This window comes from Symphodus melops (assembly GCF_947650265.1).
Source record: "Symphodus melops genome assembly, chromosome: 17".
Classification (NCBI taxonomy): Eukaryota; Metazoa; Chordata; class Actinopteri; order Labriformes; family Labridae; genus Symphodus; species Symphodus melops.
The window spans coordinates 21678329-21702339 of NC_136707.1; the positions used below are offsets into that span (position 1 = coordinate 21678329).

At 45.2% G+C, this 24011-nt stretch overlaps 2 protein-coding genes across 2 annotated transcripts in view; one reads left to right on the top strand and one right to left on the bottom strand.

Annotated features, from left to right (window-relative positions):
- Positions 1 to 51: 51 nt before the first annotated feature.
- Positions 52 to 5246, top strand: LOC306838464 (uncharacterized protein). Its single transcript, XM_079366665.1, has 4 exons — positions 52 to 750; positions 1768 to 2124; positions 3167 to 3273; positions 3626 to 5246. The coding sequence occupies exons 1-4, from the start codon at positions 702 to 704 to the stop codon at positions 3926 to 3928; spliced, it is 816 nt and encodes a 271-aa protein (XP_079222791.1). The 5' UTR covers positions 52 to 701; the 3' UTR covers positions 3929 to 5246.
- Positions 4767 to 24011, bottom strand: part of tnrc6c1 (trinucleotide repeat containing adaptor 6C1) — a 42040-nt gene continuing 22795 nt past the window's right edge. The window contains exons 5-20 of the mRNA XM_079366654.1: positions 19650 to 22166; positions 18024 to 18218; positions 17585 to 17751; positions 17406 to 17483; positions 16936 to 17154; positions 16620 to 16769; positions 16130 to 16249; positions 15763 to 15846; positions 15394 to 15634; positions 15133 to 15297; positions 14822 to 14998; positions 14404 to 14553; positions 13397 to 13615; positions 12732 to 12805; positions 12149 to 12288; positions 4767 to 12044 (exon numbers count right to left, since the gene is read on the bottom strand). Coding sequence (XP_079222780.1) covers positions 11651 to 12044; positions 12149 to 12288; positions 12732 to 12805; positions 13397 to 13615; positions 14404 to 14553; positions 14822 to 14998; positions 15133 to 15297; positions 15394 to 15634; positions 15763 to 15846; positions 16130 to 16249; positions 16620 to 16769; positions 16936 to 17154; positions 17406 to 17483; positions 17585 to 17751; positions 18024 to 18218; positions 19650 to 22166 — 5090 coding nt within the window. The 3' untranslated portion in view covers positions 4767 to 11650. The remainder of the gene's footprint in view (positions 12045 to 12148; positions 12289 to 12731; positions 12806 to 13396; positions 13616 to 14403; positions 14554 to 14821; positions 14999 to 15132; positions 15298 to 15393; positions 15635 to 15762; positions 15847 to 16129; positions 16250 to 16619; positions 16770 to 16935; positions 17155 to 17405; positions 17484 to 17584; positions 17752 to 18023; positions 18219 to 19649; positions 22167 to 24011) is intronic.

Sequence of the window (24011 nt, forward strand, 5' to 3'; positions counted from 1 at the left end):
ATCCACTAATTAGCTCCCTCACACGGTCCTGAGACACGAGGTAGAATTCTGACAGTGGTATAAAAAAAGTGTCCTGTTTGTCAGGAAAAAACCCCAAACCTTTTATACTTTCCAAATTAAACGATGCATCATAAAATAATGTCAGCTGCTACAGCTTTTATTCATGCATGCATGCTCTCAGGAAATGACAGAAAACCACATGTGATCCAAAAAACTTCTGCCAGTCTCTCAGGTTTGTTTTAACACTGAATATCAACAACAGGCACGTTATTAGCTGCCCTCCCTCCCACAAGCAGATTTCAGACTGAGATTACACACCAGACGTTTCCAGTAAGTCAGAATAAAGTCACACTGTCTCCTCTTTTCTTACTTCATAGTTTCATAACCAGTCAATATATTCTATATTTCTTACCGGTAGAGAATAACACCCTTTAGATCATTTCAAATGTCTGACTAATTTCAGAGCATGTTTTTGTCTGAAACTGGAGACAGATAGAAAAAAAAAGGTGTTAGACCAACGTGCAGAAGCCACAGCTCTACAGCGGTAGTTCTTGTTTTGAAGTCATCTTCCTGTTTGAGATGAAGAACAATAAATACAGAGCGGCTGAGCTCCATCTCTCACAGTACTGAAGGAAGCAGGACGAGAACAACATGACTGAGTTTTCTTCTTTCTCTTCGAGATAGTTCAACCGAAAAAGATCATGAAGCCGAGCACTGCCTGCCTCCTTATTTTCATTCAGCTCTTTGAAGGTGAGACATTCTTTCATCACTTGTAGTGTTTTTGTAACTTTTATTCTTCACTTTTTTAAGCTGTATTTTTTTTTTTAAATACTTCCCGGTAAACTCCTTCAGACCACAGTGGTGTGTGTTTGTGGTGTGAGGCTGCACTTTAACACAGAAACACACTCAGTGCTCACAGTAAGGACGCTCGATAAAATATTCAATATGTGATCCAAACTCAACATTTACACCATCAAATAGTTCTACCTAAATTCTTCACTCAACAAAGATGAGTTATTCTTGCATTCAGTCATGAATGTACGGGATATTAATATCATCTTTAAGCCCTGAAGACACTTCAAAGCAGGATGTTAAAAAAAAGATTTGGATCTTGGGTTTTGACCATCTGAGTCTCCAAAATAACAAATGAAGTTAAAAGTACAAACAGTTATAAAGTGTCAGGAGGAATTGGATAAATGATAAATTAGTAATATATATATTTTAATATATACACATTTATATATAAAATTATATATGAATTTATATATAAAAAATAAAATATATAAATATATTTTTTATATATAATATATTTATTTAACCAGCAAAAAAACCCAAAAAACTCATTGAGATTAAAAATCTCTTTTTCAAGAATGTCCTGGACAAAACAAGCGCCAACATAAGTAACAGAGTTTTATACAGACAACGAGCAGACAAACATACAAACACAAATTACATAATTAGGCAATTAAAAGAAACAACACATTTGAACAACAAATGTTTTTCAGGGTTGTCCACAAACATATCAGGAAAAACATCTACAGCCAGATGTCTCTGCCTCCAAGTCATTTCACTTCCTCTTCAAAGTGTCCAACGAGAGAAGTTTGAGATGTCTTCTTCTTCTACTACTTCTTGGGATTGTAAATACGAATCCAATAATTGTGATCTTTCAGTTTGGATCGAAGTTACTTGCCGACCCTGTCATCTGTGAAATCATGACGCTCCTGTGAGTATAATCGGTGACGTTGAACTCTCCTCTCTCTCCTGCAGCTCGTGCACAGCTGACCTTCACACATCTGTCAGAGGGTCAGACCCTGCAGCTCTCGTGGTCCCCTCAGCAGGACCACGGCCCCCTGACAGGCCTCCACCTTTACCACCGCAGCGCCCACAGTCAGACCACCCTGCTGTCGATGGCTGAGGGCTCGGAGTGCAGGGTCGACCCGATGCTGGAGGGGCGTCTGCAGCTCTGTGGAGGATTGGACTCTGTGCAGGTCAATGTCACCATAACACACGTCAGGCCAGCTGACACAGGGCTGTACATGTGGGAGCAGAGCCACAGGAAGAAGAACAGCTCGGAGCAGCTCATCAGAGGAGCTCAGAAGGTTTTCCTGTTGGTGGAAGCGACAGGTAAGTCCTGCATTAAAGTCTGCTAAATAAATACATTTACAGGCAGGTGTGCAGCAAGAAAGGACATTACTGTAGTGAACAACTGAGTGTAAGGACTCATTATGTTTACTGTTTTATTATTGATAGCCTCCATGTTTCATCGTCTACAAAGAGCTGTGTAGTGTTTTAGTGTATTGTAGTCTCTATTTTGTGATAATAGCATTTTTACAATAAATTGTTTTTCCTTAAACTTAGTAGGGTTGGAGGCCCCCCAGAGAAACATCGGGGCCCCTGAAAGGCCCCCTGCAGATGCCATGTCATATCAGCGCATGCCTTTTAAATCATTCGCAATAGCACTAGCCTCCAGGCTAACATTCACATCGACCAGCTGTTGGAGCTGACTGAAAAAGTTTGTTAACAAGTTGTAGCCTTCTGCAGGTCCAGGTCCAGGTCCAGGTCTGCACAGACCTTTAAGTTCTATGATCCCACACGTGACGCCTACATCACAATACACAAAGGCTAACCATTTTTAGAAAGGGAACGGGGAGGAGTGGTTGTTGCATTTCGAAACAAGCAGATAATAATAAAAGGGTGTTTTTAGGTGTTAATCAGAAAGGGTGTTTAGGTATTTAGGTGTTAAACTATTTTGTGTTGTTGTGGTCACGCTGAGGATGGATTACGATTCTGCAAACAGTCATTAACCCTTTACGCAGCAGAGCTCCAGAAATCCCCCTCGCCGCCAATGATTAGGCAGTGACCTAATCATAGGAACAGAAACGTCATCGTGACTTAATCATGCAGGAGTTACAGACGTTTACAGGTGGATTAAAGAGTAAGGATACATGTTTAAGGTGTTTTTTGGAAATACATCTTCAGCAGTGGAACCATGACATAACGTGAGAGTAATGTGCAAAAGCAATTGAAACACGTGAAGCTGTCTTCAGATGCTGATGTGTGTGTGTGTGTGTGTGTGTGTGTGTGTGTGTGTGTGTGTGTGTGTGTGTGTGTGTGTGTGTGTGTGTGTGTGTGTGTGTGTGTGTGTGTGTGTGTGTGTGTGTGTCAGGGCGGTCATGTCAGTGCTCACTCAGTTACCGTCCTCTGCTCCTCACCGTCTTCTCAGTAGCTGTATTCCTCCTGCTCATACTCAGCTGGCTCGCTGTGGAGAAATGTGTGAGTTTATTGTTTTATTATTTATTTCAGCTTCATTTTAGTGTATTATTTTATCTGAAAATAGATATTATTCCTGGTGTGACTCTATCACACATCCACCAACAACAACAAAAAAGTAATCTGAAACTTTTTGGAATTATGAAATAAATTATTCTTTAGTCAAAGCTGCCTGAAATCCTCTGGTTCTAGCTTCTTAAGTTTAAATTGTCAAACCATTTTACTTGAGCTCAAGATTGTGGAGTGTCTAACGGACCAAACGAGAGTTTTAAAAGCTCACTTTGAAGTCGACTTCCTGTCATTTTGTAGACTTAAAGATGTGTCAAGTTATTGTTAGTATTTGTTTATGTTTCAGGTGAAGGCGAGACCTCGCCACAAACCTCAACCTTCAGCCCCCATATACGAGGAAATGACCAGGAAGCAGCAGAGCGCCGGAATCGCCCAAAATAACCTGACACCTCCTTCACACCTGGAGGAAGTCAACTTCCCCGTGTACGCCAACCCCAACATTCGACAACAGCAAGACAACTACTACGCCTGCCCGAGACAGCTCGCCCTCCGAGCAGGCACTTCTGGTGACTCAGAACATCGAGTGACACCTTCGCCACAGATCTCAAAGATTAGTCTCTATAAAAAGAAGGGAAGCACTGAAAAGTGAAGCAAAAATATTGGGAGCTCATTATTATAAGCTCCGCCTCCTCCGTGATCGCAGAAGGGACAAAGGCTTGTTAATTCTTCTCCAGCATGCTTTCTGTCATTTTAGTTAGTTCTAATCATGCTGATTTATTTACTACCATTCTTTTTTATGATGTGTTTTTTGGTGACAGATGTGGATCGTGCAGCGCTGTGTGCACAGGATTAGAGTTGAGGAGGAATGATTACAGAGATTGAACAGCACAAATAAAAGAGTCATTGAACTTCCTCTAACCGTGTTGTGGACTGTGCTGACCTGAGGGATCTTTGACGTTTCGTGAGTAAGTTAAAGGAAGAATGTGTGACACATAAACCAAGCAGAAATCAAGTTTATCTCCAGTTAATACCAAGAGGGAGAAGCTGGAGTCCTGCTGGCTGTGTTGTTGTCAGAGCCGTGTTTACACAGACAGAACAGCAGGCTCCTCCCCTTGTGTATAAAATCTGTGAAAGACTAGAGAGAAGAACATATTCACTGATTATTCAAATGACAAATATTTTCACATCACAGTTATTCAGGTGAATTTACATCAATGTGAAGCTACAAGCTAACTAAAGCGTGCTAACACGCGACAGTGCCGTCTGCAGTTTGATCTAAACTCCTTTGGGAGGTTGCGAGTGGACGGGGTTTTGATGTGTCACTGGAGGACAGCTCCAACAGCTGATCTCTATGCAGACTGTGTGATGTGTTGTGGGGATATTCTGGCTTCAACTTTGTGGGAAGAGTTGCAGACATGACGTTCTTTGACATCCAAAAACACAAGAGAGAGCGAGAGGAAAAAAAAAAAACCAATCACAGGCACTGATGTTTTTTAACAGCCAAGAAAAAAGCTATTTTATTAATATTTGAAAGAAGCTCCATAGTTCATGAAAAGATTTGTTTCGGTGCATGTCATTGAACAATCACATTCTATGAGGAGAAAGAGATATACAGAGAGAAAAAAATAAAACATTACAAGCCACTGACTTTTCATTAAATCTCAGTACAGACATTTTACTTAATATTTCAACAAAAACAAAAAGGCAAAAAAAAAAACAAAACCCAGCCCTAAACCCAAACTCCCCCCTCCCCCACCCTGCAAGAAAAACCTTTAACAACAGAAAATAAAAACCCGTTGAGGGTGACAGGCTAGAATCCCACAGTGCTAAAGAGTGAGACGCTCATTGGTTTTTAGGAGTACACAGCATGGCGATGTAGCGCTAGGTCGATCTGAATCAGGGGGAGGAAGCTGAAGGTGGGGGGACTCCACATGAATCACCCCTCCACCCCATTAAAAAAAAAAACACATTAAACCCCCCCTGCAATAGACCAGCCACTTCTAAGTAGGCCATAAAATCCCCATCTTCCAATCCCCCCCCCCCCCCCCCCCAACACTTGTGCATAGTTTCATGATCCTTTACAACCAGCTCATGTTTTACAAACATCCTCCGAGACGTGGAAACGCTCCACAAAAGTCTGATTTTTAACCTCTATTCATAATCATAGTAACAATAATACCCGCTGTGGGAGAATGAGAGAGAGAGAGAGAGAGAGAGAGAGAGAGAGAGAGCGAGTGAGAGAGAGAGAGAGAGAGAGAGAGAGAGGAAAGAAAGAGTAATGCACAATGTTCCTGATTCAGTCAGGACGGGACCTCATTAAGAAAAACACAATAAAGATTCAAACATACAGCATTTTGCATGTTATTCACGTCGTTCTTTTTTTTTTGAACAATCAAAATCATTGACCTTTTTTTTTTGTTTTTAAATGTAAAGCAGTTTTAATATATAGATTTATATATAAAGCACTCCATTTTCATTTAAAGTCCATTATTTGGTTATTATGTAACTGCTACGGATTTAGAAACAAAGGTAATTTCTCTTCTTCCGAAATCCATAACTTTCAGTGCTTAGAATTGTTTCTTTTAAATCATCCTTTTCTTTTTACTTTTAACTCATCATAAAAATGTACATTAAAATGGCGTGGAGTCGGTACTCTGGAACCCTGGCCTTCCTGAGACAAGATCCACTTTTTCGTTTGTGTGCAAGATAGTGAGCAATTATGTCTTTTTTTTTTATCTTTTGTTTTTTTTTTTATACAAAGGAAAAATATATATAATCAACATAAAACATACAGGCTTCAGATAGTCCATGAAATCAACATCGACAAGAAGGTCAAACAGAACAAGACAACACTGTTCAATCCCAGAGTTCTGAAAGTAGCACGATTGATCTTCATTCGGTGAAGTGTTGTGTCGCACTTTTTCTTTAAAAATGGAAGCATTTGTCCTTTTTTTTTTTTTTTTTTTTTGTCTTTTTCCAACATTCCCATAGGTTTAAATCTTGTGTCTCTGATTTTTTGTTGTTGTTGTAAACTGTCAGTGGCCTTGCAAAAAAAAAAGAAAAAAAAGAAACAACAACATGAGTGAACTGAACAGAACAAAAGCTAACAAACCAAAAAGGTAGGCACCTCTGAAGTGAGCCCTAGAAGCCAAGGCTCAGTCTGATGTCTCGTCCTTCACGCTCTCCGTTGCTCAGATTTAGGAGAGCTGAAGTCCTTCTACCTCGATCTATGGCCACAGGTCTGCAAAATACTTTTTTTGCTGCATTTTTTTAAATATATATGTGATTTTTTTCTTCATTTTTATGTTTTTTTTTTTTTTAGGTTTACAGTCTGAAAAATGGTGCAATACTCAATTATGATCCATACTTTCTTGGATTATTCCACAATGAAAGCCACTAAGGTAGATAAACATTACATTTTTAAAAACACACTTATTTTAGTCCTTGAGTAAACATTTACACATGAACTGTCCCCGTCCCCCCTCAGTACTTGTATCATGTTGTTCATTTAGCTGGATGAGGGGTGAGGCCGACACTCAGTGCAACGCTAGAGGCTAGTAACAATTAACATCAGAATATAGTTTTGACAAGCAAAGAAAAAAAAAATAAAAATCAAAGTATACTGAATCGAAAAAGAATCACAAGGCGGATCTTCCTCCGCTGTAATCACGAGCTCTCACACACAGTTTCATCGTCAACCTCACGCGCTAAATAAACAATCATTCGTACGACATACAGTTCAAGCAGCCTTGTGCAAACACTCAAATACGACAGATGTAAATTTGCCTTTTATATCGACCTTTGTTTTCAACAACACTCGTATTTTAAATTTTGATTCACTCTGAACCGTTGCTATCAAAAATCTCTGAAGTGTATGAATGAGACAAAAAAACCACTACAAAAAGTGTTCACATTACATTATTGGCGCTTCTTTTGATTCAAGTATTTGTTTTTCATTATTTTGTATTACTCTGATATGTTTATGATCTTGTCTTCTGGGAAATGTCGAGGAGGACACACAGGCTGTCAGGGCTGAAGGGGAAACAGAGAGATCTAGTCACACATACAGCCGTCATGAACTCTTCGTTTGTATCTGTGTATGAACTAGCATGTGCATATTCAACCCAGGCCTCGGAGATCTGCTAATTCAGCTCTTTTCAGGGCTCCGGTCTGATCCATTGATTGCGACGCAGATTCTGCTTGAGCTCCAGTTTCCTCTGAGTCCGTGCGACTTTATTTAAAAAAAAAAAAAAAAAACAAGGGGGGGGGGGGGGGGGGCGAGCATCTGATTTCCAACACTAGACAGGTAGATAAGAGTGCAGGGGGGAGGGAAGGGGAGGTGTGGGAGGGGGGCGGGGCTCGCAGTGCTGGTGCTGCGCCAAGAAATCCAGGGCACATCTGAGACCCGACCTCCGTCCCTCCCGCTCTGTTCGACTCCCTGCTTCCAACGCCAGTTCATTGAATCAAGTCCAGTGTGGAGTAAATGCAGGTTTTCAGGAACAAACACACAAACAGACAACAGGCAATAGTGATTGTTTTGTTGAATGATGCGAGTCTCGAGCGACTCGGGAAGAGGGCAAAAGTTTTAAGACTTGGTACCAAACTTGAGGTGTGTCCCCATTTCTGCTGATACACCAGGTCCCTGCGTGGACCCCGGAGCCAGATGTGCAGAAATGACCTGTTGTAATAAATCCGCCTGCACTGCCTTCAGGTTGGAGGTCCAGAAATGGACCACCTAGATACAGCTTCCCTGCCCGAGAAGAGCCCAGGCAGGGGGGGTGAGAAGGCGGCGGCTTGCAGAGAAACAGGTGTCACAGCCTCGGAGTGCACAGCTGGAACAGACTTTTTTTTTTTTTTCTTTCTAGTTTTTGCAGAAAAACTTGATGATAAAAGAAAAAAAAGATGTTTTTGGTTTTTTAAAGAGATGTACCCGATGTGACCATAAACAGTGCACAGACACATACAGGGACCGCCCCCGCCCCCCTTCCTCCTCCTGCAGCCTGCTTCTAATTTTTCCAGTCCTTTGTTTATTAAATACCAGCACCATTCATCTGTCCTGCCCTTCTACTCCTAAAGCCTCCTGCAGCAAGAAAACTAACGACAGTCTCATCACGCTTAAGATTGAGGATATGGCGAGGTGGAAGAAGATATTTGTAAATCAGTTGGCACAAAACTGAAAGCTGATCGCTGACCAATAGTGCCTCCAGCAGGTCATTTAGTGTCATCGTGTAAATCTGACTCTTCAGACAGCGGGGAGGGGGCGTCGGGGGGGTTTAAGGGCAGCTGCCTGGTAGTAAAGGTTACGAGCTGAGTGGAGATTGGCAGATGTGGCGGATGGCTGTGTTTTTCTAGATGGCTGCGAACGAACACCTCCTTGTCTTTGCATAGAAATGGAAGGCTGTTATCAGTCGAGGTGGTACTAAGTGTAACTGAGTGCTCCCAGAGTTGAACATAAAGCACCAGTGTGAGTGAGGCCCATCGACACTAAAGGATGCGTGTGTAATGAGACAAAGGGGAAGAGGAAGCTGGCTCACTATTGCCTTCTCTAACATGACTTTTCTCACTTGATTCGACTCTTCAACCCCCCCCCCCCCCTTACTGACTAACTCAACCCCCCTCCCCCCAGCCAGCCTTAACTATATATGCATGACCTTGCTGCACAGCTGAGGCGTACCTCTAAAACACCAATGCCTTGGAGGTAGTCGGAGGGGCAGGAGAGGAGCTGAACACTGCATAACGACTGATATCAAAAAGCCATGAAATCATCATCATCAGAAAACAATCATTATCTATATCGTCAATGATAACAGCAACAATATCAGCAAACTTCATGACAACAAAATTAAAATGCACACTGGCAATTCCATAAGTAAAACCAAAAAGAAAAACACAAACACATGAAATGCCTCCATCTCTGGCTAAAGTGATCCTTGCAGGAGAGACAGAGAGAGTGGAGTTGGAGGTTGCTGAGGACAGACTCTGGCGCAGCAGTAGTAGTAACTTAAATACAGGTGGGCCAGTTCTGAAAGAGCTGCTCTTGGCTTTGGAGGCCAAAGTGGGAGGGGGGGGGGGAGGGGGGGGAGGATTGAAGCCAGTCTTATAGGGATCCGCAGGGAGGCAGCGAGCGAGCGAGCGAGTGAGTGAGTGAGCGGGAGGATGGGGTGAGAGCTGCTGCAGAGCGCCTCGCTCGGCAGCAGGCAGGCACTCAGTGGCCACACTTTCACACAGGTTGGCAGGGCCTCCAAAAGAAAGAAGACAAAAAAATAAAGGACGAAAAAAAAAAAAAAAAAAAAAAAAGATGGCGATCCTCCCTGCTGGACCCAGTAGAACACGAACACGTCGAGTGTTTCCAGAAACCAAGGCTAAAGATTTCAAAGTATGCAATGTAACAGTGATTTTTACTCTGATAAAGAGGGCGAGGACGGGTGCTTCTCACTGCTGCACCCATCATCAGTTTGTAAAGAAGTTCAATCTTTGTATTTCCCTTCACTTTGCTACCATGTTTGACATCCTTCCTGGTCCCGCCGACTTGAGGGAAGAAGGACACAGCTTCACATCCACGTTAAGTTCAAAAATAAGTATATAGAGAAGCCACTAAGCAGATTGCTTTTTTGTCTTTGTTTTTGTCAGTTTTTTTTTTTATTTGCCAGTGTTGCTTCTCCTTTCTTCTAGTCGTTGGCATTAAGGGTAAAACGAGCTGCGGTGCTCTTGCTAAGTGCTATGATAGACCACCTGTTCACAAACCTTTGCTTCATACTTCTCTACATATTTGGGCAAAAAGAAAGAAAAAAAAAAAAAAAAGGTCATCTGGTCTTCTGGGTAAAAGAAGGGAAAACAGGCTCCTCTCATTTTGGTTTGATGCCTTCTCCCCAAGCACACAAACTCACACACACACACACACACAAAAAGACACACACACATCTGTCCCTCCGTCTCCCCCGTAACTAGTCACTGGCATAAGTGTGGAGAGTAGGCTGGCTGAAGAAGTGCTTTGTGGGTACGTCCTTGTATTTTGGACGGGGGGGGGGGGGGGGGTTGAAGACCAGCTTGCTACTCTCCTGAGCTCACACACTTTCGGAGGGGGAGATGAAGGGTGGTAGTGGCAGTTTCAGGGTGGAGGGGGGCAGGGGTGGGTGCAGTTCAGTCATTCCTTATACTCTCCTCTCTGCTTGAGAGAGGTCATGGTAGGTTTTCTTGGACGGTAGAGTCTGTGGCTTATATTGCACGTCACTTGTTTTTTTTTTTTTTTTTTTTTTTTTTTTTTGCAGGTGGAGTGGAAGAGAGAATCGGGGGGGGGGAGGGGGAGGAGGGGTTTGACTACACTGGTGGGAAACATTTTCAGGTTTTCCACAACATGAGTGACAGGGTCCCAGATGGAGACCAAACTGAGAGCAGATGAGGTGTGGTGCTTTGAAGTGTCTTTACAGTTCCGTTGTAAAAGCAGTGGTTCATTTCCGTCATCCGTCCTGTCTTTAAACGTTCACGCCACAACCCCCAAAACTCTCACCCCACCACGTAAGATTGACAGACACATTTTGAGCTTTTGCTTGCAATGGTTTAAGAAGAAGAAGAAGAAGAAAAGTAAACCTAAAAATAAAAACCACTACAAAAATAAATGGCTTGGACGCACAGAGTTGCATCATTCCCTTTGAGCGTGTTGTGGGAATTTAATATCTGTTTGCAAAAATGCACTGAAAATGTGAGCTGTGGTCGTTTATGTAAATCCGCAGCAGCATGTAATCTCCACTCAGGTTTCACTGGCTCAGAAATAAGGGTGTGCAAGTGTCCGTATGCTTCTTCACCAAGTACAGAGTGAGTGAGGATAGCAGGGCAGGAGAGAGGTTAAGGCTAATATTAGTGCTGAGAGAAACAAATGTTGAGTCTGGACCAGCTGAAAGTTCGACAACCACTCTGATTGAAGGTTTTTTTTTAACTTTGGGAATGATGCCTTTTAATGGGTCTCTGAGGTGCAGTATGATTGCCTCAAAAGGCAGAGAGGGATTACGCAAGTTTCAGGATGGCAGCTCGTCGTGGTGTCAGTTTGACTAAAGTACAAGGTTCACACAGCGGGTTCTCCAAAGTCCCCGTCTGTAAAAAGTTCTCCTTCTGTGTTGAATGAAAGACTTTTGTTCCTGTGTCTCCATGAGCTGAACACTGTGAGCTGAATCTCTCACTGAGATTCACATAATCAAACTGCAAATGAAATGTTCAAAACAAAGAGGAGTCGAGGAGGTGGGCGAGGATGAGCAGCGAGGGTGAAGCCTCGTCCTCCTCTCGTCGCTCCTTTTCACCGTCACACCCACACTGATTATCTCCACAATGATTTGCAAAGTTTTCGCTCCTGTTGGTGTTTTTTTTGTTTTTTTTCTTCCTACATGGACTCTCCGCTGAGCAGGTCTCCAGGCAGCAGCGTATTGATTGGGGTTGGACTCCCCACGACTCGTCCCTCCTCTCCACTCGGGGGTCCCCACAGGCTGGAGTACTGTGGCACGCCCCCCCACAACAACTCACCGCCCGTCTTTGCTCCGCCTGTTCCCAGGCTGCTGCTGCTACTGCTGCCGCCGCCGTTGTTGTTGTTCCAGTGGGGTGAGTGACCAATGGGATGGGAGGATCCAGACCCGGTCCCACCCATCCTCGACTGATTGGAGCCTGGAGTGGCCTGCCAGCTGGTCGTCCCGCCCAGCAGCTGGCCCTGTGCAAAGAAGCGGGTCACCTCCTCTTCCCCGGCAAACTCCGCCAGGATGGTGGTGTTTCCCAGCACACACCTGGAGGAAAAGCACAAAAGATCGTTAAAACACATCCGTCGAATTAATCAAGTCAAAAAAAAAAAAAAAAAAAAAAGTTGTTGAATTGAGGAAGTTGTGTGTACATGTGCAGGGACTTCTGAGCCTTGGCAGCTTCGTCCTTGGAGCTGTAGCGCACCACGGCGTTGCCCTGCGTCAGGTTGAGGTGGAATGTGATGAGGGGGCCGTGCTGCATGCACAGAGTACGCAGAGTCGAACCATCGATCTGAGACACAAACAACAGAAAGAGTGTTTTATTGCGACAGCTGAAGCCAAATTGCACAGGATTAATAATGATATTTCCTGGATCCCTCTGATCACTTGTAATAATTGTGCACGACGTCTGTGTTTTTAATCCCCTGTGAACCGACCATGTCTGTAATTTATGAAGCTAAACTAAAATACCAGCTATAATTCTGCTAACACAGAGGAGCTCTGGTAAAAGTCATCCAGTGTGATTAGCAACACAAAAAGAGAAAATGAACATTTTCTATATTTTCTTCTAGACGCCTTCGTTCAACAAATTTACAGCAGGCTGGAGTGAAAGTGTCATCCTGGTCTCAACGGGGCAGGATGACACTTTACAAGTCAAGCCATGAAGCCCCTCCAGCACTTGGCTTATCCAGCATGAACACGCTGCTGCAGTCTTGAGGGGTCGTAGTGTGTTACCTGTGGAGTGAGGTTCCTCAGAACCAGCCAGCTGCTGGTCCTGTTGGACGTGTCTGTGCTCCATGTGGTGCCTGCTGTGTGTAACACAGAAACACAAACACAGCAGAAGTTTGTTACCATGAAATCGACGCTTCATCTCAAACCAAAACCAGTGACTTTAACTAAGCGGGTGGAGCCACCGCACACTGACAGTTGACAGTGTTTCAGCCACAACAAGTCGCTGCTGTTCATCTCGCCTGTTCCTCATTGAAGACGGGTCTGTGTGCTCGCACACCACATCAAAGGGCTGCTCCTCGAGTACACCCCGACCACAAACCGTACACATCATCAACACGCTTCATAATGACCTGAAGAGAACTGCTTTCCTTTCAGAGACAGAATCGGCTGCAGCTGCGAGTCTTTAAAGAGGATTAGCTCATGTTTAATTTGCCTTCACAAATCGTTGCAGCTAAAATCTCTGAAAGAATGTGAAATCTATTTATTCACTAAATAAGACAATAATAAAATGTCCTGTAATACGGACAAACTGTTAAATGAAATAACTGTGTTTTAAAAACTGAATATGTTTGTTAATAAAGCTGAGGCTAATATCTGCTTATGACATTCATCCTGCTCTTCTTGGAGTTGAAATCTTTTTCTGATTTTTTTTGATAATCAAAGACTACCTGTGGTGTACGAGCTGCTCCAGCCTTGAGCCAAACCCAGCGAGTTGCCCCCCCAGGTCGAGGAAGGCTTGGTGTTGGTGAGACCGGGCGGGGGTCGGGAGGGGGCCACGTTACTGCCCCGTGGGCCCTGGGGGACCTTCCACAGCTCGTGGGACAGAGGGGCCTGGCTGTGAGAGATGGGGCCTGAAGACCACGTAGATTTCATCTCTGGGAGTTTACCTGAACAGGAAAATAAAAAAATAAAAAAAATAGAAAAATCAGAAAAGTCTCCAGAAGGTAGAAAAAGAAGCTCAAACAGCAGAGTTGAGTGAAATCCTAATATCTGCTTAGAAAACTACATTTACCATGCCACACACAAAAAGGAATTAGACAGACTAACACAGCAGGGAACAAATGCACTGCATGAGAGGCAAGGTTTAAAGGGAGAGGGTCACATTGGATCAGGAGCAGGAGAGATCAGGCTGTCCAATCAGGGCCTGACCTTCTGGTTCTAACGTTAACAGGAGGGAGAGGATAAAGTCGTGATTCGGCCACTGCAACGTGGGGAAAGAACGTCACAGACAAACCATGTACCTGCATCGTCCATCTCCGGGGACGACAGACTGAACGAGCTAGTGTAGGCACTGACTGGCCAATCAGAGGAGGGAGGCAGAGCCTCGTTCTGAGATGAAGTGGGAGAAGAGCCTGAGCCGATACCATCCACACAAACAGAAAGACAGACACAAACAAATAAGGAAAAAATAGCAGAAGAAGAAATGGAGTAAAGAAAAAGTGCACAACAATGATGAAAAGTGAGAAAAGAGTTCAAACAAGGACAGCGATTATACTTGTGGTTTAAAGTAAGAAAATGAAGAGCGGAAGAAGCAGCAGCTTGATAACTAAGTTTGACCTTTCATAACCCTTTTACACATTTGTGTGGTATAAAGATCAAAGACGTCTACTCGTGTTTCCTGTCGTTGTCTTGACATTAGACACTTTGGCATCCTGTCCTCTGAGTCTGCTCTCACCTCCACTTCTGTCCCGCAGCAGGTAGCGGTTGACATCTTGGATGTTGGTGTTGATGGTGGGCCCGCTGGGGACGCTGCCAGGTGTCATGTTGGGGTCGTTCTCAGGGTCGATATTCTGGAGACCCTTCCAGGGCACACCGGGGCAGAACTCTGAAATCAAAATGATATTTTACAACTTTTATATTTATAGATGGAGAAATGAACGAACTGAGCGACTGACCTACATATTTCAGTTTCATTATGTCCCCAAATCATTATCTAACAATCAGTGCTGTCTCTCTGCTGCCCCAGATAAATCTTTCCTTTTTTTTCACTTGCCAAACCCTCCCCTGATGGTTGGAGGATCAAAACTAAGAGAGTGTTTTATTTCACGTGGAGCTTCAAACAGGAAGCCACGTTGATCCTTTCAGCTTCTCACCTGGTGGCCAGTTGATGTTGGTCCCGTTGGCCATCTTGTCACTGCTGCTCTTGCCCTGGCCCCAGCTGTCCTGGGACACCAGGGGGCTTGTAGGAGACTCTGAGCTGGACATCAGGTTGTAGGGGCTGTAAGAGTCCTCCAGCTGATGAGGCTTGCCAGGCGGGCCCAGGTTGGCACCTGAGAAATTAACATTTGAATAAAAAGAATACGTAATGTTGGAAATGATTCAGATTATTTTCCAACAATTAAAAGACGGACAACAATTCCTTTCGACTCTTGTTAATTACCCAGGATGCACTTGTGTTTCTTACCATGCTTGCTGAGGTTGGACTCTAGTGGAGAGGAGCTTCCAGAGAGGCTCTCGATGGAGTTTGGATGCGTCCACTGCGAAAGACGCGATTGAGGCTGGGGGGGTTCCTTCATTGACAGACCTCCCACCTCCATGCAGTTTACATTCATGTTTTGATTCAGTCCAGCTGTGGAGAGAGAGAGAGGGGGGGGGGGGGGGGGGGGGTCACTACACTGCTCAGCGTTATCCATGCACCCTGCAGAGAGAGGTCAGTAGCACTCACAGAGAGAGTAGGGGCTGTAGGTGTTTGAAGATGACTGCGGCTCTTTGGTCTGCAGGTCAGAGAGGCCTGGAGCCTGGGGGTGACCTGGAAATGAATCCAGGGAGGATTTAGACCCGCCAGGGTGAAGGCCAGAGTGGGAGGGGGGCGGCTGCTGTTGTTGCTGCTTCATCAGCAGGGCCTGGGCCAGCTGACGCTGGTGCTGTTGGATCTGCTGCTGCATGTTATTGATTGTACGTGCAACCTAAAACAACATGCAAAAACATACGTTTGGTTACGATGATGTGCAGGTGTTACACACAACATCTCAAACAATGACGAGGGTTGTTTTATGACTGTTTGAGAGAAGTGAAGGCTGAGAGGAGAACTCACTTGCTGCTCTTGTTGTCGAATGGGGCCAGAAACATTGCGTTGCGCCTGCAACATCTGCTGCTGAATTTGTAAACGCTGGTATGCCTGTGGATCAGGTACAAGTAGAAAAACATCATTCAGTTATAAGTACAGTTTTTAAAATATTAAATAGCAAACTCTAATTTAAAAATTCTGTTTTGGAGTTTTATATTTAGCATCATTAAAATGAAAACAAAACTTAATCAAATGGTTTCCAAACATTAAAGAAGAATCTGCAGACCAAATCATACTGATCGTGTTTTTTGTCTTTGTAGGTTCGGGGTACGAGAGGTTTTTAAGACTACTGTATCTGTTGAACGTTACAGCAGAGGAGCTGGATGACACTCACCAGTTGCAGCTGGTAAAGTTGATTCAGAAGGGTCATATGTTGAGGGTTTATTGGTGAGGTTAAAAGTGCAGGATTCAGACCAATGTTTTTTGCTGCAAACTGTAAGAGCTGTGCTTGAACCTGTGGGTAAAAGATCAACACATTCAAATATATCAAAGTGTTTGCATTTGTGTTTGGTGCATAAATTATTTAAAATTAAATAAAAATTTGGAGAAAAAGTCCCAACACACCTTCAAATATTAAGTTCTAAGAAGCAGGTATAATCTGCCCCTTTACCCACACACACTTTTATACCAGTCCAAGTAGGTCGGAGTGGATACATAATAAATGAGAAACTCTTAGTGGAGATGTTTGTTATCAGAATGCTAAATACTTGTCATGAATACTCATGTATACTGAGTGAGAAATGAGGCCTTGTGTGCGTGTGCGTGTGTGTGTGTGTGTGTGTGTGTGCGTGTGTGTGTGTGTGCGTGTGTGCGTGTGTGTGTACCTGAGGGGAGAGAAACTGAGGCACTTGAGCACGTAGACTAGGCTGAGAGGAACTGAGAGGCGGCACTGGCGGCTGAGGAGGCGGCTGAGGCTGCTGCATGGCCCGGGCTTGTGCTGCTCCACCTGCTCCGCCAAACATTCCACTCTGCATCTGCACGAAGAGTCAAAAGAGAGAAAGTCAACTTCTGCCGCAGGCAAGCGCACACAAAACGTCCACCATAACAAGAGGATGTTCACTCCGTTGTTTCTAAAGCAGCACCTGAATGTAAATCGATTACATGGACTGTATATTCAATTTGTGTGCGTTAATGAATGACCTTATCCATGAAGGGCAAGCGGGGGTCTGCTGATGGGTCTTTGGAAAGAAGTGGAGGCCGTGGGCAGCCCATGGGCTTGTTGATGAGCCCGTTGTTGTAGTCGTGACCGGTCATCCCCATCCCCCGCTTGTCGAGCTCCGTCTTCTTCTCCAGCAGGGCGCTCATGGCCTGGTCCAGGTTCATGTTGTTGCTCTTCAGAGCCTCCTCTGCTGGGTCCCTCTGCAGATGTGAGAGCAAAGAATCAGTCAGGTCAGAACAATTCAAGTCAAAGTGCAGGTTAGGAACACTGATACAGGTTTGATGAGAGGAAGAAGATCACTGGTCTTTCTATTATGTGACAATTAAAATCATTACAAAAGCACGACAGGGATAAAATACATGAAGCAAAGAAGTATTGCTCTCTTATTGTAGGGAGGACATGTAAGAAACAGGAGACACAAGAGACAGTAGTTCAGTGTCATCAGACTCACAGGGAAGCCCATATCTGTCAGCTGTTTGATGAGACGATTCATGATCCAGGCATCTTCTTGCTTCACTGGGACTTTTACCTGAGAGGGGTCAGAAAAGAAATGTAATATCTGACCATCAACGTGTTATGACAGATTGTTTCAAATGGACTTAAATGTATGAAAGATGCGTCGGTCAGCACCTTCTGGGGGGCTTTTTTAGATGCATTGCCCCAAGAGTTGCAGGAGGAGTTGTTTTCCTGGGAGGCGGTGTTGTTCCACATGTCGCTCTCCTCAGCGTCCCACTGACTCCCCGACAGGTTCAGCTCTTCACCTCCACCTCCCCATCCATCTTGCATAGGTTTGGGTGCTGGAGAACACAACACAAAAGATGTACAAAAGCCATGGAAAAACAGAAACAGTTTCTATCTTTACAAAACATTCAGGTGGCCACTAGGGGTCAGCGTGGATTTCTGGTTTTATTTCACAACGCTGTTGCTTCCCTGGTATCATTTAGATGTTCTTGTAACATCAAGGAACAATAGTTGAACCTTTTCAGCACTGGAGCATATACACGATAATTGAAGGCGTTTCCTCAAAGTTACACATTTTTGGTAAAAATCCAGAAGTTCGGCTTTTTACCAGGTTTGCAAGACGCAGGTGTCATCGTCGGGTTGCCCCTGCCATATCCGTCAGGGTTGTTGTCTCCCCAACCTCCACAGCTGCCTATAGACTTGCCCCAGGCAGACGTCCCGTTGTCCATGCTGACTGGAGCGGGTGCAGGTTCCCCCCACGAGTTCTCTGACTTAGTGTGGGAGCTGGGTATCTCTCCCCAACCTTGATGACACAAGAAATAAATGTCAATTAAAAAACCCACACATTAAATAAGTTGAGCATGATTTTTTCCTCCGTAGGAAAACAAAGAGATATTACAAAGTTAAAATAATTGCATTAACTCACAAAACTATAAAAGCCTGAATTGTTATAAACAACTGAGGGTGAGAAAGAGCTTGAGTTGCATGCTCTCATGCTTCACTGACGCTCATCCTCTGATAATTAAAAGACTCATCCTTACTCGATGTAAAAATGTTTCCCTTTAAAGGACGAGTCATCTTGTTTCTTCTAATGGATAAGATTAAAATGGTATGATCTTTTGGAACAATTGTATACCTTTATCACTTTTCATTTCTTAGATTTCCTTTCTAAAACCTATTTTCTTTTGGTTAATATTTGATGACAAACTGAGCTTTCAATCTGTCTGAGCCTCTGAGACACATCATCAGTTAATCCTTCTCTTTAGGAGTGTGAAGTGCCACTCGTGCAGAAATCTGGGCTTGCTTTGCAGGGTGGTTGACACACAGAGAAGAGGCCCATTTAAGATTTGGCAAAGACTGGTCCCTCTTGGCACCAGAGACATGGTGCTGTCTGTGGGCCAGGGGCAGTGCCAGGCTCAGCTTAGCTCTCCCTCCAGGAGGAGGTCAGATCATGCGGCCAGCTCAAAAAATATAGCAACATCAACCGTCCAGAATAAGTGGCCAAAGTGCTTCAGTGTTGTAAACATAGCACACAAGGTCTAACACACTTCCTCATAATTTCAGCATTTTTTTTTTTGCTTAGTTAAAAAACATTATTTTTTTATGCCAGCTAAAGGGAAAGCAACCAGGTTTTGTTGAAAAGCAAGTTAATCCAATGTGTTGTGGTCAAGTGAGGGACAGCAGGGGGCGCCTGCCCCCTAACAGTTCCTAAGGGCTCGCTCCACCTCCTCCCTTCAACAACTGACAGATGGTGGCTCCCATATAATCACATACTTCCTATCCTTCTCAAACAGTTTGTGGTGAATCGCTATTTTCATGAGGCACTTTGTAAACAGCATTCTTGTGCTTCCCTTGAGTACCCATGAGAGGTTGCCAGGGTTACCCGCACAGAAGGGTCCAGTGTTGTGAAATCTGAGGAGCCTCATGGAAAGACAGGGCGGGGTTGCTTAGCTCATTTGGATAGTGAATTAGATGTAAATCCAAGGAAGACAAACTAGGACAAGTTTGACCTTTAAGTGGATCAACAGATTGAAGCTTAACAAAGGACTGTTCCCAATAACCAACCAGCTTTTGTTTGACACCTTTGCTTTGAACACACCGCCTCCCACTGGGCTTGAAACAAAAGCCCAATGAAAAAAAGACTGCTTACAGTTAAAAATGGTACAGGTAAATTAATCTGTTCAACTTAAACAAACAAACCCACTGCCGAATCAGGAACCTAGGGTTTTCTTACCTTGAGTTATCAGGGGAGCCCGATTGTGAGATGGCCCAGACTGGTGTTGGACAACAGGATCCATGGGTCCACTGGTAGGCCCTGGGTTTTGGGAGTTGGGGGTGTGGTTCTGTAAAGGGGCAGGTGGCCCATGATAGTTGTGATTGTGAGAAGGAGGGTGGCTGTTATTGGAGCCAAGGGGGTTATTGCCTCCAGTGGGGACTTTAGCCTGGGAAACTCCTGGGTTGTTTCTGTCCCACAAGTTGACTGCTTTGTTGTAGGTACCAGGGTCACCCCAAGCTGATGTCCCATCATCAATCTCCATCTTTCGTCGGATTGAAGGTGGAGAGGGCTCTTCCCAGCCTGTGGGTTCTGCTGAGGATTCCTGCTTGTTGCCAGTCCAGCCAGCGCTCGGCTTTACTGAGCCTGTGCCGCTCCAAGAGCCCATGCTCCCTCCTCCACTGTTTCCACTGGGCCCATCCTGAGGCTTGCTACCCCAGCTTTGGGGAGGACCATTGGGGCGCTGGCAGACTGGCTCACCCCATCCCCCATTCCCTCCATTTCCTGACATCCCAGATCCTGCAGAAGGCATTCCCCAACCTCGAGGATTTTCCTTCAAGCCTCCTGTTTCTCCTTCCCACCCAGGGTTGGTGGAACTCTTTTTGCTGTCTTCTGCCTCTCTCCAGTCCCCTGAATTATTGCTCCCTCCGCTGCTACCCCAGCTGTGAGATGCTTTTGGCTGATCTCTCCAGCCCTGGGATGCTGGCTTGATTTGAGGATCATCCCATCCAGTAGACTTCTCCTCTCCCCAGGACTGTCCCCCATTCTTGGATATATTGGTAGAGGGACCCGTCAGTGGAGGATTCCCCCAGCTGCTGGGGCCACTTTGGGGTTTAATGTTGTTGGGTTGCTCTCCCCAACCAGAGCTAGGTTGGTTGGTAGCAGATATGCCTCCACCCCAACCTGAAGCTCCCTGGGAACCAGGCACATCATTTTTGCCCACAGGGTCAGTCCTCTGAGAGGAGCCCATGTTAGGGTTGGAGGGCCCTTGGGTGTCACTTGGGGTGCTTGGAGTGGTTGTGCCAGAGCCCCATGATTCAGAGCTTTCATTCTTGTGTTTAGCATTTTCCATGTCCCAAGAGGTATGCTGACGAACAGGGGTCTGTCCCCAGCCAGTGTTACACAAAACCCTGGGGTCCAGATCCTGGGCAGGCAGCATTGGAGCATGATTATCTCTGGCTGAAAGGTCTCTTTGCCGAGGATGTCCGTCTGTGCTGTCACTGCTCCCTTCACTGGCACCAGCTGTGCTCACAGCTCTGTTCCAGGGACTACCCTGTGCATCCTGGGGAGGAGAGCTGGGGGCATCCCAGCCCCCCTGTGTCTCTTCAGTGTGCTGCTTTCCCCAACCTCTACCAGACTGGTCACCCCAGCCTCCAGAGTTTGCTGCTCCATTTCCTCCATGGCCCCAGCCTGAGTCCCAGCCAGGTGCCTCCTTTGATGAAGGTGCCTTTGAGTCGCCACTGTTACCCCATACTGAGCTACCATCTTCCCCATTGACCTGTGGGCCCCCTGATGGGGACTGGCCCATGGAACCTAAGCCTACAGGTGCACTACCCCAGCCAGGCAAATTGTGGATGGGGCTAGGGGGTTCCTGTTTATTAGTGTGATTTGGTCCATCAGTTTTAAGGTTCTGAGGTTCTGAACTGAAAGACACATTTGTGGACGAGGAGGGGTGTGGATCTGATGTATCAGAGGTCATCATGCTACCCCAGGCGCTGCCAATCACAGAGGAGTTGCTGTTAGTGTTGGCTCCAGTACAGGTGCTGGTCTGGGTTGGTGGGGGGCCAGATGGATTACAGAGGTTGGGTGTAGGTTGAGGAGTTGAAATGTTGTTGGCTCCCCCTGAGCTGCCTCCCCCTGTGCCACCCCCATCATGTCCCAGCATTGGCCAGGCTGAAGGGTTGGCATTAGGGTTTAGGTTCAAGTTAAAGTTGTTGGTGGAAGATGATGAAGAAGAGCCCCAGCCCCTGCTGCCTCCTCCTCCTCCTCCTCCTACTGAGCTGTCACTCTTCCCTTCACTCCCCACTGAAGACTGAGGAGGGCAATGGGAGGGTCCAGCCCCAGAGCCCCAGCTGCGATTGCCTGCAACCTGGCTAGAAAGCATGCTGGTTCCAGTATGATTGGCAGGGCTTGACCCACTGTTGGCCTTGCTGCTAAATTGGTTGGCAGGGAAGTGGCCAGCCTGGCTATTAGCCCCTGTGGCCATAATCACTGTACTACAACTACTACTAGTACTACTGCTGCTGCTGCTGGTCAGGCGACCAGGATCAGTGTCCAAAGGGCATCCTCCTGGAGGGGCCTGGCTCTGGCTGAGGGTAATAGAAGGCCAAGCCTCTGTGTCCTTCTGGTCAATGATCAGTTGATCCCAGCTACTGAGATTGGTGGAAGATGCAGCACTTGTGGCAATCCTGTTGGCTGGCAGGTGTCCCCAAAGGGGATTATCATGCTGGGCTCCCGTGCCACTCTGTAGGGGCAGTTCTGTATGAGAGAAAAGAGAAACAACATGACATGAGCATACGCTTAATGATGAGAAAAGAAAGAAGAAAAAAATTAAGGAAATATGTAAGGTGCCTACATACATAGAAAAAACAAAATGCTTTATTAACCAAAATAAATACCGCCCACACAAAGCATGGAGAGGATCAATGCGTCATCAGAGATAGTTTCAATTAATTAAAAAATGCAACACAAATGGACTTCTAACACTTAACACTTTCATGGTTAAAACACATTTTAATTCATGTTTCAAAATGCACTTTCACTGACGACATGAACAAGACTTACCATGACCTAACTGCGAACAGGAAAGAGAATATACAATGTAACTATGGATGATGTTCTGCTAGACTTGCTTTATTTTTTTGCTTTAAAAATCATATTTGCTGCATCAGCTTCTTTTGGTCTGCTGAACATTTTTTAAAGAAATCTGTTTTTAATAATTTATTTAACCACTAGAATAAAGCCCTCATAACTAAGTAATGAGTCACATCTGTGAACCACGTTAAAAGGACATAATCCATGTTTGAGGCCAATGCAACTGAGTCATCTTCGACTTCTGATCCCCCTAGACACTGCAGTTATGACCTCTTCTTAACGTGAAGCACAAACACTCTGAACTAGCCTGGAAAACCTGATTTTGAAAACCAAGTGTGTGCCTCCGTCTACCTGCACATCTTGTAAAGTAAAGCTTTGGCTTATCTCAAATGTATCCCTCTCGAGCTCAGCCAGTCTGATTTATTGATCATGTTGATTAAAAATAAAGCCCACTTGCAGATCATAATCGCTGCACTGATCAACCTGCTGCCAACTGATTGCCTAAATCCTGCTGCCTCGAGTGTTGCAGTAGCTTGTTGTTCACATGTTCCATCACATGCATGCGTTTGTTTGCAAACACGCTTTCACATTTTTATTTGGGGAGTGACAGCCTTTGTGAAACAGCCCCTGCTTTAAAGCCTAATTCTCTGCTTGCAACTAAAGGAGAGAGCAGAGGTAGTGAGAGAGGACGGGAGGGGAAAGAGGGCACTGTGCTTCTGATACACACAGTGCTGTCGTTCTGTAGCGTCACTCCACTGAGAAGTGCAGGACCGCCATTTTCTCAGTCCTGAACTACAGCCAAAAATGCTCTGAGCTGCCGTCTGCAGCTCCTGCTGTGAAAGCATGCATGTCTCATTTAAAATAATGCGCAACAGTGAGAATATCTCAGCCCTGCATGCCTGCGATGCACTGTCGCTTTAACAATCGAAAGTGCTCACTGCTCATCCACAGTGTGTAAACACAAGCCACCAAAACAACGCAGATGAAGCAGCGGATAAAGGAAAACAGGGAACCCGAGCAGTAAAGAAGAAGAGAGGTGATGCATAGTAGTGAAATACCTGTGGATAGGTGCCTCCCAACCATCCTGTAAAGAGCTAGGTTTTGTGCGACGCAGCAACCATCCTTGTCTCAATATGTCTGCCTGGCTCGCCAAGCTTCGGAGGCTCGTTTCTGAAATGCTGCCAAGAAGTTGCACAGCTCTTGCGCGGCATAAGACACCCCCCCTACTCCCCTCCCCTCTCTTCCTCCCTCCCTCACCACTCATGCACAGTCCCTCCCACCTACACTGCTCTGGCTGGGTCTCTCCTCTTCTATCTATTGCCTCCCTCTGGCTTTATTTACATCGTGCTCTATTCCTATCCTGACGGAGGATATTCTCCCTCTCTAGAAAAGCACAGAAATAAGTCGGCTTGGGGGAGGGGAGCATTCGAAAAATGGGGGGTAGTATTGATGGAGCCTGGTTAGAGGAGGGGGGGGGGGGCTCAACCTACAGCTGTATGATCAAGCCAA

Coding starts and splice junctions, on each gene's coding strand:
- LOC306838464 (XM_079366665.1), top strand. CDS start 702: ATGAAGCCGAGCACTGCCTGCCTCCTTATTTTCATTCAGCTCTTTGAA. Junction 751..1,767: donor TTTCATTCAGCTCTTTGAAG/GTGAGACATTCT, acceptor TCTCTCCTGCAG/CTCGTGCACAGCTGACCTTC. Junction 3,274..3,625: donor GGCTCGCTGTGGAGAAATGT/GTGAGTTTATTG, acceptor TTTATGTTTCAG/GTGAAGGCGAGACCTCGCCA.